Consider the following 13,594-nt stretch of genomic DNA (forward strand, 5'->3'; position numbering starts at 1 on the left):
TAGTAGATTTTTTTAAAAAATGACTAATTTGAGTGCCCCTCCCAGCACATGATCTAAGGTGTCTCATCCTGAACCTTGTTATGCGACCTCAGAGATAACTTAGCAAAAGTCTGCATAGTTTCTTGAATTTAAATTGACTTTCTTTTTGTAGTAAGATAATCAGATGCTGCTATAATTAATACTTGTGCTATTCTCCCCTTCCCCCCCCCCCACTTAGTATTTAGTTTCAGACACTATACTAAAAGAGCGTCTGGACCCAGAAACATTAGAATCATTAGGGCTTATCAAACAGTCTCAGCAGTTCAATCAGAAATCTGTGAAAATCAAGACAAAACTTTTGTAAGTATTAAAAAAATCTATTCTAGTCAAGTCTATTTCTGTGGCAATTTTTAATCTTCTAAAACATGGGCGGAAAAGTGTATTTGTACATTGTTGAATAATTTTTGGCTGGTATTCCAACATCCATTTATGCAAGCTTGCATTTCTGTATTATTTATCAGATTTGTATGCTGCCTCTCCAGAGACTTCCTCAAAGTGGTTGACAATAAAAAGTAAAAGCAAATTCAGAACACAATAAAACAAACCAATACAAAATGCGAGTGGCCCCGCCAGCAATGTAACCACCCTAATTATGCAGACATAATATCATGATCTACTGAAAGCAGAAAAAAGCAAAGTAAAAATATTTGGAGGAGTTTGTGATCTGTGTCCTTCCAGCAGCAAGCTCCTATGCACCCTTGAATTCTTTTCTGGTGCATTCCCCATGCCTTTCAGAATAGTTTCAGGCAGTCTGAAGAGTCTTGGTGCGTGTTGGGAACACTGCATAAACTCCTTTTTTCTCCCTAACAGTAAAATGTGTTCTGCTTGAAAGTTTGTCTTTTCTCCACTGTTTGCCAAACTTTTCTGCACACACTGCTTTCCGATGTGCATCATCACATGGTCCTGCATCATCACATGGTCCTGTTTGCATAGGAGAGACTACTGGATTACATTTTCTGTATTCATTTCTGAAAACTATCAGCTGGTTAAACTCTTTTTAAAGGATATGGAAGTTGTTATGAGCGAGCAGTCTCTGAAATCTGACATGCACCATTGTGCCACAAAACCTCCTAGATCCCTATGTTCCTAACCAGTATTTGCTTCAAAGTTATGAAAGTATTTATAGTTTATAAAAACAGGTACACAGTTTTATGTAAAGGATAAAAAGTAGGTGCTGGAAGCTTTTTTGTTAGATACCTGTTGATGTTTTTTGAAATATGCTTAGCAATAGTTTTTAGTTTGGAGTGAGTATTAAGTGTTTATAATAGCACGAAGATCACAAAGAGCAATGTTTGTAGTTCTTCAGATGTAAAACTATAGTCCTCATTGAATATTGGAACAGTTGAGCAGGCCATTTCACATAAATATCCTAGCTGTTTTTTTTTAATGGAGCCTCTGAAACAGTCCAGTATTAAATTTTTACTGATTTAAACTTGATATAAAAACTACACTACCTTTGGAAGAGTCTCACATTTGCATAGGCATAATGCAAAAAATCCAGAGAAATTGATGCAGGGATCACCAATTTTGAATTGAACCAATTACTAACCTTTCATAATTCTAAAATGAACATATTGTTTTTGTTCTTTTATCTAACTAGTTATAAGCAACAGAAATTCAATTTATTAAGAGAAGAGAATGAAGGTTATGCAAAGCTCATTGCCGAGCTGGGGCAAGATTTATCTGGAAATATCACTAGTGAGCTGATCCTAGAAAATATCAAATCTTTAATAGGTAAGGTGTTTTTTCCCAAGAGAAATGTAAGCTGACCCCCCCCCCCCACACACACACCACATATAGTTATGTTATAGAGGTGCCGCAATGTTAGCTTTAATTTGTAAAGCAAATTTTAAAATATTTGTATATTTGTTTTTAAACACTGAGTCTAATAGAAATCTAAGCTCTGTCTGTCTCCCACACAGTTTCTAATAACTTCTGATATATAATCCAATAAAGACTATTTCTCTGTTAAAACCCAAATGTATACATTTGCTGATATTGGTATCCCCAATTAAGAAGTTTTGATTAACTCCTAATTTGAAATCCTGTAAGATTATCAGAATTTTCTCATGTAGTCAATATGTTTACTTCAGCAGAGGTTACTGTTTTAACTCCTGCGTTTTCATTTTAATAGGATGTTTTAACCTGGATCCTAACAGGGTGTTGGATATTATCTTAGAAGTCTATGAATGTAGGCCAGAATATGATGAATTCTTTGTACCTTTGATAGAGTCCTACATGTATATGTGTGAACCACAAACACTCTGTCATATCCTTGGGTTCAAATTCAAGTTTTATCAGGTAATATAGATATCTGCAGCTTGACTATATAGTAGCTTTTCCTGTTACTTGGTATTTCAGCATGAAATAACAGTCTTGTTTGCTCTAAGTATATAGAGTAAAGTTGACCTTTATCATTATGATAGTGTTAGGGTTTGACATTTTATAGTATGTATACTTTTCCACAATATTTTATTACAGCAGCATTTGCCTTTGGAGGATCTAAATAATGGAAGAGAAACAATCCTTACATTTTTGTTGTTTTTCTAATCTTAATTTGAAGCCCTTCTTGGGTTTTTCAGTGTTTTGAGAATATGGAGACAACATATTCAGTTCTTAAAGGTCATATTGGAAATGCATAACAAAATTGGAAAATCACAGATTGTTTCGAAATCCATGACCTTTGCATTGGCATGAATAGGTAGCAAGCCACTGATGGAAGAAACATGTCTTGCTTCAAGTTGGCTGGGTTGGCTGCCCATCATTGCTCATCTAAAATAATTAAAATCCTGTTTGAGTCTCCTGACAACCATAAGATTAAAAATATATAGAAACTGAGACTGGTTTAATTTATGGCTACTGACTTTTTCAGACATGGTCGTCTGGCATGTTCAGAGCCAGCATTGTATAATGGTTAAAGTGATAATGGTTAGAGTGTTAAAACTAGGATTTGGAAGACCTGGGTTCAAATTCCCACTCTTCTATGGAAGTGTGCTGAGTGACTTTAGGTCAGTCACACACTCAGCCTGACCTATCTCAAGAGATTTCTTGTGAGAATAAAATCGAGAAGAGGAGAATGATATAAGGCACCTTGGGTCTCCATTGAGGAGAAAAGTGGTGTATAAATGAAGTAAATAAATAAATTCCGCAGGGATAAGTACTAAAACTTCTCTGTTCAAGCGTGGCTGTTCTAATACTCAGCAGCACAACCCATGGAGCCAGGAAGCCTGAGCAAAATATGGAGAAATGTATAAAAATGTCCTTCGGTTTGGTCTGTTCTCCTTGTAAAAGATTTTTGCAGAAGGAAACAAGTACACACTTAGAACAGTCATATAAAGTTTATTTGAAAAAGTGCAGTCAGTTATAGAAAATTTCATTTTAGATGTGTTTTTGTCTGTGTCAAATGCAATTTTTGGTATGTTTTTCATAATGGTAGTGTTGACCTAATGTTATTCTATAATACTGCAAATGGTCTTTCTAAAAATTATACTTCTCTCCTAGGAGCCAAATGGGGAGACTCCTGTCTCTTTATACAGAGTTGCTGCAGTTCTTTTGCAACATAATCTAATAGATTTGGAAGATCTTTATGTTCACGTAAGTTGTTAAAACCAAATTAAGAATTAAAAAATCCTCTTGAAATGATTAGAGTAACTTGCAATAAAGATTATCTCACTACTAATTTATCTCTGTGTGTTAATTCTGGATTTCCTTATGCAGTTAGGTATGCTAGGTGTACAATTATAACTTTTGCTTCTATTCAGAGCAAGCATCATATACTGTCATATGTATCTCCCTAAATTTAAGAAAATAAAGTCCTAACGGTTATGTAGGATGTGCAGTGTTAAGTAGAGCTGTCCATAGTGCTCATTTTTGCAAAACAATAAATAGGTTAGCAGAAAAAAAGTGCTACTAGATATACATGTTCTCAGTGGGAAGGGTCCTAGGAATGTGGAAGGACTGTGGAAAAATGAGGGGGTGCACCATTTGCTCATGACTAATCGCCTTTCACTAGCAGAAGTGATGTGCTAGGTATGACCCATCCTGGAAAAAGATAGCCTTGCCAGAGTTGTCCGTGTCCTGGTAACATCCAGGTTGGATCACAGTACATGGGGTTGCTATTAAAGACTACTAGGAAACTTCAGCTGATTCAAAGTTCCGTTCTTTAAGTTAGTTGATGCATTAAATGTTTGAAATGCATCTCTGCTTTGAAAACAGCTCTGGTGCTATCCATTGTGCTTCCAGGCACAATTAAAAGTAACATTTTTTAACTCATAAAGCTTTATACAGCTTTGGACCTAGATATTTTTTAAAAATGTCTATTCCCATGTCAGTGTGCCTGTTTTCTGTTATCCTTCAAGCCCTTCTCTAATCCTTCAACCATCAGAGATGGAATGGTGGTCAGAGACAGAGATCTTTTCTGTGATGGCACCATTTTTATGTGCCTTCCCTAGAGATATTCCTCTGTCATCTACTCCACTGAGTGCCAGGTGCACCTGTTCTTTTAATGCTTGGGACTCCAGATTGCCTCTACTTGGTTGTGATGCACAGTGGTTAAGTGGTTCAGCTATGAATCAGCACTCTACTGGTTCGAATCCCACTACTGCCATGAGCTCAGTAGGGGCCTTGGGTAAGCCACTCCTCTTAGCCCCAGCTCCCCAGCTGTATTGTGGGGATAATAATAACACTAACTTGTTCACGGCTCTGGGTGAGGCACTAATCTGTCTAGAAGAGCAGTATATAAGTGCAGTTGTTGTTGTTCCATTACCTACAGTGCAATCATAAGCAGAGTTGCATCCTTTCAAGCACATCAACTTTGGTAGATTTAAAAGGGTGTAATTCTGCTCAGGATCTCACCATTATCTTCCAGACAATACCATCCTGTATTGAAGGGTATTAATACTTCAGATGACTAACACTGTCAGTAAACTTAATTGGGGCTATTTGTTATCATTCTCCTGTAAGGTGAAATGTAAAGGGGAAAGGAGAGGGTGGCTTCCTGTCCCTAGACTGTACCCTTTTTCCCCAAGAGGTGTTACCTCTCAAATGGAGACTCATGTGTAGATAGCTGAAGATGTGCATTAAGGGTTCTTGCCTTTGAGTCAGCATCTAAAGCTTGCAGAAGACTGAATGAATTACATGAGCTGGTGAATAAGTGGGTGAGAAACGAAATTCGTGCAATCAAATCAAAGACAAATTCTCGATTTGGGGTTACAGTCTGAATTCCCTTGTGTGTATAAATGAGCACTCATCTGATGGTTGCTTCTGTTATGGTTGTAAATTTCATTACCTCTGAGTGCTTGTAATGTTCTTAGAGAATTCATGACAAAATCACACACCTTGCTCTAGTTCATAGTGTGACTTAACCTGTCAAAATAACAAAATCAGGAACATATACCCTAACCAGGAAATATGCAGTCTTCATTAATTGGGAGAAAGGTTTTAATTACCATAGTAAATTTCACAACATGTTGAGCTATTTGTTCATGAATGGGGCAAGAAGTTTTGTTGAATGTTAAAACGTCATTTATTAAAAAAGACACTAAAGGCTTAAAATCTGGATCTGTGATTTCATTTCCAGTCTGCTTTTCTGTACATTGAAGCTGCTGCGATATCTCAATAACTGTGTTTAAGTGGATTTAAGTGGTAATAATTAGATTGTATGTTGTTACTTGTTTGACCGTATTAAATATATTGATTGATTGATAGTAGCTTGTGATTTTTTTAAAAAAAATGACCCCAAACAGACTTGATGAGGCTCAAACATGCTGTTTGAATGCTGAGAGCAGTTGAGAAGTCATTTGAAGGGAAAACTCAGGAAATTGGCCTGTTCAGCCCCATAAGATTCCCCCTCTTTTGGAGGGAGAAATTTTCTAGTATATTTCTGTATGTGAGCCTCCAGCTTGTATTACAGACATTAACCATGGGCATCTGTGATGAACCATGAACCTTAAAGAAAGTACTTTTTATACGTTAGTAAATCTCCAAACTGTCTTTGTAGCTTCTTCCAACAGATAATACTATCCTTGAAGAACACAAACGAGAAATTGGAGAAGCCAAACAAATTGTGAGGAAACTTACAATGGTTGTATTGTCTTCTGAAAAGACTGAGGAGAAGGAGAAAGAAAAGGAGAAGGAAGAGGAGAAGACAGAAAAGGTATGCCTAGAATCTAGAGAGAGGATCCTGTCTAGAGTCACAAGGGTCTGAGATGCTGCTATTAGGCAGACTATGAGAAAATCTGAACACTTCAATTAGGCAGGTCTTTGTATAGCTGTGCAGTTCTTACGTGAATAGAAATCTCATTGCATTCAAAAGAGGTGAGGTTCAGTTGGGAAAAGTGGAATGCACAGCAAGTCTATGCTAGACTTTTCAACAAAAGTCAGCAAGTTTACTAATGAACAGAAGAAATTATTCAATTTGTGTTAGAGCAAACCAGCTTTTCTTCTGGTGCAAGAGGGAGGAGGGGGGGCCTCAGTTTCACCCCAAGTAGGCTATGTCAGGCATCTTAGGACTTGAGTAGGGAAAAAAGCCATATGGGTTGGCTACTGCAGTGAAGAAGATAAATGGCTATGAGTCAACCACCCCTCCCTCTTGTGCTAGTGGAAAAGGTGCTAGGATTCAACTGTTACATATTTTACTCAGTTCCCAGACAAATAACTGTTCCACCCTGGAAAACTAGATAATCTCTAATATATGTATTAAGACCTTCCCATACAATGTCAATCCACATTTTAAGTGCCAAAGAATGGGACAATAGGATAAAAAGAGGGCTTTTTCAGTGACAGTCCCACAATTATGAAACAGCAGTCCCTAGAGAGGTGGACCTGGCCCTTCACAGCTGATTTTCAAGAGGTAGCCAAAGACATTTTTATTTAGAATTGCTTTTAATTAACTTTGTTTCTGTGTCTATTGGCTGTCCTAAACTGTGTTCTTAACTTAGTTATTATTCATTTTATGATTATTTTGTAAGCCATCTTGAGTTCCTGCAAGGTAGAAAGGCAGCTAATAAATGTTTTAAATAAAATTAAATATTTTTTTCTTTCTGTAGCTATTTCCAAGTATTTTTTCTATAGGTAACAGGTTAATCTCCAGTTAAGTTTACCTGAAAACTGAACTGGAGATAATTGAATATAAACTGGAGAATGATCAGCATAGATTATTGGAGCTATCTCTACTTTCATCAAATATTTCAACAAACAAGTCAAACATTTAATCTGTTTAAGAATTTAATCTCATGGGGATGGGAAAAGAAAGTAAAGTCTTCATGTTTAGAATAAACTTGACAATAAACATTGCTACTTTTTCTCATTTCAACCTCTGCTGGAAATTTTTTCAAAATTATATATGCAGCCATTGGCCACCCTTGTTTGGAAATAAGACCCCTCCAAAAGGTCACCTCGGGGGCGATATAGCTAGAGACGGCAAGCTGTTTCACTTTTCCCCACTCAAACACTAGCCAGAGGGAGAAAGATAAGCAGGTCCAAATCAGCAGCTGCCACCTTTCCCCAAAGTGGTTTTATGATTTTTATTTGCATGATATTATAAGTAGATGTAATCATTGGTTAATACAATTACTCACCTATTATATTTTTCTTTAAAAGGGTAAAAACCCTAATACGTTTGTTGTAATGTGCCTTTTCCCCACTCACTAGGTATAAAAGCAAGATATGAAAACATTTGGAGAAAAAACAATTCCTGTGCTAAAAATGTTTTTCCTTGATTACTTCATCTTTTCAGCCACCTGATAACCAGAAACTGGGTTTATTAGAAGCTATGTTAAAAATCGGTGATTGGCAGCATGCCCAGAGCATTATGGATCAGATGCCTCCATTTTATGCGACTTCACACAAGCCTATTGCTGTTGCTCTTTGTCAGCTTCTTCATGTGATGATTGAGCCCCTCTATAGGAGGTAAAATGAACTGTGGCTATGTGTAAAGAGCTTGTATAGAATAGTTGCAGCATATTTTATATGTAACTGGTTTTGCATAGAGCCCTTCTTAGCAGCTCCACTGTTGAATGACGTTTACAAATGTTCCAACTGTATAGAAAGTTTTAAAACAAAACTTGTGTCAGAGGCCAGGGTGCAAGTGGGCTTGTATACTGTTCAGCATTGCCAGTCTGGAGGTAGAGCCTAGTGCAGAGGCTGTCCATCTAAGATGTTTTCATTAGGAACAATAATACCAATAATAATGCTAAGAAGGAAAACAGCCTTTGCCCTTGGTTATGTAGCAAGTATCACAAAAGCAGAACCGTAAGCCTCCCCCCCCCCGCCCCCGTTCTTAGTTCTGTATAGGCCAGGATCAATCAGCAGAAGTGCTTTAAAAATCATCTTACATACGTGAACCATTTGTTTAAAAAGTTGTTTGATCTATGTGAAAATAAGGGTTTTAAAACTGCATTCTATGCACATAGCTCCTCTGTTTCAGGGAAATAAAATATGTGGTATTTAGAGGTCTGGATTTATATACTCTTTGCTGTATGTTCACTTTTTCTTTATGTGGGTTATGATGACAATTAACAGATGCAGTGCTTCTGTTTTAGTAAATTGTGGATTGTGTGGAAGAGATTCTGAAATGTGCAGGTAGGGGTATGGGTCAAAGAACTTACGTGCTTCAGGTATCCGATTTGGGTAAAATACCCGAATCGAGCCCAATTCGGAAAGCTTTCAGGATTTCTGGATTGGGAAATCCCGAAGCAAAGCTTTTTGAAGCATTTGTAATGCTTCGGGAAGCTTCGGGGCTTACGGGGATTAAGTTTAAAGGGTCCTTTCGCAAGCAGCCAGGCCCTTTAAACACCCATTTCCCACCCTTACCCCACCATCCCCACTTACCACTGTCACTGTGCTGGAGGAGGCAGCCTCCCTCCTGCCTGCTGGCTTCCGGCAGCAGCAGCAGCCCTCTCTGCCAGCAAGCCACTGCGTGGCGACAGCGGCAGGGAAGGCCCTCTGCCGGCCAACCATGCTGACCGCGGCTGCGTGGTGTCGGCGGCAGGGAAGGCCCTTTCTGCCAGCAAGTTGGCCAGCGTGATGTTGGGCTGCTCAGCCTTCTGCCTGAACAGGTAAGTGACTTAGAAACCCAAATCCAAAGCGGCATGCCGCTTTGGATTTCAGGGCTTTTTCAGAAGCTTTTTCCTGCTTCGGATAAAACCTGAAGCGAGAAACCCGAGTATTTTTCGGGTGCACAGCCCTATGTGCAGGGATGGATGGAATACACAAACCCTGTAGAATAAAATAGTTTGATGTATTTATGTGTGCTAGTTTTAAGTGTCATGTAAACTGTAAAATGTTTGCTGTCTTTCTCTCAGACTTGGAGTGCCAAAAGGTGCTAAAGGGACACCTATTCCTCCTTTGCAAAACAAGAGAGCACCAAAGCAAGTAGAAAACTTTGAAGATTTAAGAAAGGAAGTATTCAACATGCTTTGTTACCTTGGACCTCATCTCTCCCATGATCCTATTTTATTTGCAAAGGTGGTGCGTCTTGGCAAAGCTTTTATGAAAGAGGTTGGTTGAACAAAAAATTGCAGTGACTCTTTCTGTATCCTATGGAAATGTGTGTGTAGGCAGGGTCTTCAGTATCTCATTTATATGCAGAGGGGTGGCAAAGCAGCGCAGACTGTGGAAAGGCAATAGTTTTTATTCAAGAGAGTGAATGTTGGAAACCTTTTCTTCATGGCTTTGATTTAAAACAAGGTGATGTCCTTATTTTCTCATTGGCTTTATTAGCCTTCCACATAGCTCCACAACCATTCCAGTTAACTACCTTGCCATAACCAGGCCCAAGACTAGATGAATCAACACCCTTGCCTAGTTCAGGAGCAATCCCTCTCAGGATCTTCAGTTTGGTTAATTATGCTTCATCTTATGTGAACTGATCAACATGCAGAAGGATAAAGTATGTTATTAACATATTCTTTTTAAAAATGGTCACATTTTCATCTTAGGGTTCCTTGGCTTTATGAATAACCTCCTCCAGGCTTTACTTCTGAAGTATGCAACCGTTATAGCCACTGAACAGAATTGTTCAGTGGGAACTGGAATACAGAAATGAATATTTAATATGCAGTGTGGTGTAGTGGACAGAGTGTTGGACTAGGATTTGGGAGACCTAGGTTCAGATCTCCACTCTGCCATGGAAGCTAGGTGGGTGACCTTGGGACAGTCATACATAAAATGGAGAATGTTGTAAGCCACTTTGGGTCTCCATAGGGGCAAAAATAGGGGGTATAAATGAAGTGAATACGTATTGCCTGACAGTTACATTGTAATAATTCCAGCGTATGCATGCATCTTCTCTGGTTAAAGTGTGCCCGGTGAATTGTAACTTGCATATGCAATGCCACTGAAAGGTAGCATTTTAATGTCTTCTGGATAATATTTAAATTATTTTAAGCATCTGTATTAAAAAGAAGCAAGACTCTTTGTGTTAGGCAACAAAGGATTTAGTAGCCTTATATATATCCAGTTTTAAAGATGCTTTTCTGCAGCCAGACTTTTTATCTATGAGTGTCTATCAGTCCTTGAATAGGCTGCATAATAAGTAGATAATTGCAAATGTTAAAGCATAAATATTGCTGTGTCAAAGGTACCAGTTTAGAAGTTTTGGGGTACAGGAAATGCTAAAACATCAGTAGTTTATTGTAGCCACTATTTCTTCTTTCTCCCATTCTGCCTTTGGTCTCTGATCTCTAGCATTTGTCTTTTAAATTACAAGCAAGTTGTTTGGAAGACAGGTGGCTAAAGAGGAAAAACAGTTAATGCACATTTCCAGGGTCTTAAAATGCTAATCCAGACAATGAATAATATGAGTGCATAAACAAGAGATAGTGATAGGAGCTATAATGGGAATCTTCATAGCGAGGTGTTTCTTTAGGACTAGAACTGCAATTGTATTGTGGTTGCACGTACAGATACTAAAGAATAAATAAAACTGTATTGTTGCTTTGAAAGAGAAAATTATAACCCTTTTCGCATAGCAAAGCATTCCATGTAATTTCACCGTTAAATAGCTGACAGCCACAGTAGTTTTCCCGTTAGGTACAATGAAATTAGTCTTCTGACAATTACAAGTTGTTAACAGATGTTTAAGTACTTTGCTAAGCACATGTAAATCTAAATTGGAATTTGTCAGTTCCCTAAGAAATGTCTCTGTAAATATCACCTTCGTGATAAGGTATGTTTTGTAGAAAAGCATCTAGCATAATACTATTGAGACTTGAAGGTAGTAAATTTGTACCCTTGTTTTGGCTCTCCTTATTGGCCTCTAAATGGAGTTTGTGCAAAGAATCCATGCACCTTTAGTAGTTGTTGGTTTTGACAGGTGCCTAGGCATGCATGTATGGCAGGAGAGCCCCTGTCCCAACTCTCTCCTCATACCAAACTCACTAGCAAAGAAAGAGCTTCTACTGCACTTCATTCAGTACTTCACTTTCTCTAAAACAACAGAGAGGACCAAGAAAATTGATTTTTCTGCCAGGATCTTTTGCTTTCTTGTTTGCTTTTAGCTGCTTTCCTCTATTGTGTCCTTGGTCCAAAACAATTAAATTTTAGCAGTGGTTTCATTTTTCTTTTTTAGTACCAATCTGATGGAAGCAAGCAAGAGGATAAGGAGAAAATGGTGAGCCTCTTTAAAGTTATTCCTGGAATTATACATAATACCTATATTTTTCTTGCACAAATAACAGCAACATTTGTCAAAGTACTCTCAAAAATTTAGCCTAATGCTGGAACAGGCATGGTAACAACTAGAACCCACTGAACTGTCCTGTGATATGTTACTATCTTGAGAGAGCCAAGAAGCATAACTCTTGTACCAGAAGAAGCAACTTCTAGGATCTCTGTGGCTCCCAAAGTAGAATTCTGATAATTCAGATCCAGAGATCTGTGTGTGTGTGTGTGTGTGTGTTTGCACATCCATGCATCCACAGCAGATCTCCATTCATTTAATTGGAAAATCAGTTTTGGAAAGGAGTACACTGCTCTCAGATCAGTGTCTATGATTACAATCCCAGCTGAAGTGTTTTATTTTGTTTTATTAGGAATTTGTTTGATTCAAATGTTTGGTTATATCTTCTAATCCACTTACTGATTGACTGATGATGATCACATTCTTATGATCTGCTTACTGACTGACATGTCTTTATCATACTTGTAATCCACCTTGAGTCCCAGGGAGAAAGGTGGACAGTAAATGGAAATAACAACAACAACTTGAGGATTTGTGAGTTTGGCTAATAGCCTTTCCCAACATCAGCTCTTGGAGAGAAACCGGCTGGTGTTAATTCAGCCATACCGCTGCCTTAGTATAAAGAGTAGTGTTTTGGTGGGTTAAGGTCACACAGATGTGCCATGATGCAACTGTTCACAGGAAAGAAAAGCATCTGCAACACATGCTTTTAAATGTATTTTAACTGTGTTTCAACCTCTATTTTTAACTGCTGTTTTCTGATTTTTCATCGTAAGCCGCCTTGAGTGTCTTTTGAGGAAAGGCAGCAAATATATATTTTAAATAAATAAAAATAAAACTGTTTCCCTTTTTATGTTAAGATTACAGAATTGTAGACAATATGGAGTTAGTGAGATTTAGTGGTTAGCTTTGGACTGATCTGGGAGATCTGAGTTCAAGCCTTTACATTTTTTGTTTTCCCTCCCCCTCAGGAATTATTATTCAGTTGTTTGCTGAGTATTACAGATCAGGTCTTGCTCCCTTCTCTTACCTTGATGGACTGTAATGCATGCATGTCAGAAGAACTCTGGGGGATGTTTAAAACATTTCCATACCAGCACCGGTGAGTACTTGCTTGAAAAAGATATATTTGGAAAACTGAAGTTAATTTTATAGAATTGTTTAAATCACATAGTGTTCATATGTGTTTTTTAATTTCCTTCTTGCAACATCTGATAGGTACCGTCTCTATGGCCAGTGGAAGAATGAAACGTATAATAGCCACCCACTGCTAGTGAAAGTTAAAGCTCAGACAATTGACAGAGCCAAATATATTATGAAGTAAGTTGTTCTGAAGTTTGTTCTTCTACTAAGGAACGTAAGTAATATTCTAGGAACTGATTGTCCAAAATGCTGTCTGGCATATCTGAATGGATTTATTAAGCTTTCTTCAGTGCTTTTGCATTGGTAAAATGATCAAACATGACCCCACCAAAGTTCTGAGCATGGGTGTGCGATTCGGGTTTTGGGTTCGCGTAAAGTACCCGAATTGGACCCGATTCGCAATGATTCGGGATTTCCGAAGCAAAGCTTCCTGAAGCGATTTGTATCGCTTCGGGAAACTTTGGGTCAAGGGGTTTAAATGCCCCTTTCCATGCCGCTGCGAAGCAGCACGGAAATGGGCATTTTAAACCAGCGGATCAGCTGTTTAGTGGGGAGATCCCTACCAAGCAGCCGATCCAGGCCTTCCCTACCGCTCTGCTGGCCACTGCAGTGGCGGAAGAGGCAGTGCGTGCCCTAAAGGAGCTGGCTCTGGGCTTCCCCGCCGCCCAGCTGGTCGCTATGGTGGTGGAGGAGGCGGCGCGGTCCCCGCAAGAGCCAGCTCCGGCCTTCCCC

The 13,594-nt window shown here is 38.5% G+C and overlaps 1 protein-coding gene across 1 annotated transcript in view; it reads left to right on the forward strand.

Annotated features, from left to right (window-relative positions):
- The window catches only part of THOC2 (THO complex subunit 2), a 66,292-nt gene that overhangs the window by 19,409 nt on the left and 33,289 nt on the right, over positions 1-13,594 (forward strand). Inside the window, exons 6-15 of the mRNA XM_054995949.1 lie at positions 218-339; positions 1,640-1,773; positions 2,174-2,340; positions 3,541-3,633; positions 6,038-6,193; positions 7,775-7,947; positions 9,342-9,537; positions 11,609-11,650; positions 12,691-12,821; positions 12,938-13,039. Coding sequence (XP_054851924.1) covers positions 218-339; positions 1,640-1,773; positions 2,174-2,340; positions 3,541-3,633; positions 6,038-6,193; positions 7,775-7,947; positions 9,342-9,537; positions 11,609-11,650; positions 12,691-12,821; positions 12,938-13,039 — 1,316 coding nt within the window. The remainder of the gene's footprint in view (positions 1-217; positions 340-1,639; positions 1,774-2,173; positions 2,341-3,540; positions 3,634-6,037; positions 6,194-7,774; positions 7,948-9,341; positions 9,538-11,608; positions 11,651-12,690; positions 12,822-12,937; positions 13,040-13,594) is intronic.

The sequence above is a fragment of the Eublepharis macularius genome, chromosome 13, assembly GCF_028583425.1.
Source record: "Eublepharis macularius isolate TG4126 chromosome 13, MPM_Emac_v1.0, whole genome shotgun sequence".
Classification (NCBI taxonomy): Eukaryota; Metazoa; Chordata; class Lepidosauria; order Squamata; family Eublepharidae; genus Eublepharis; species Eublepharis macularius.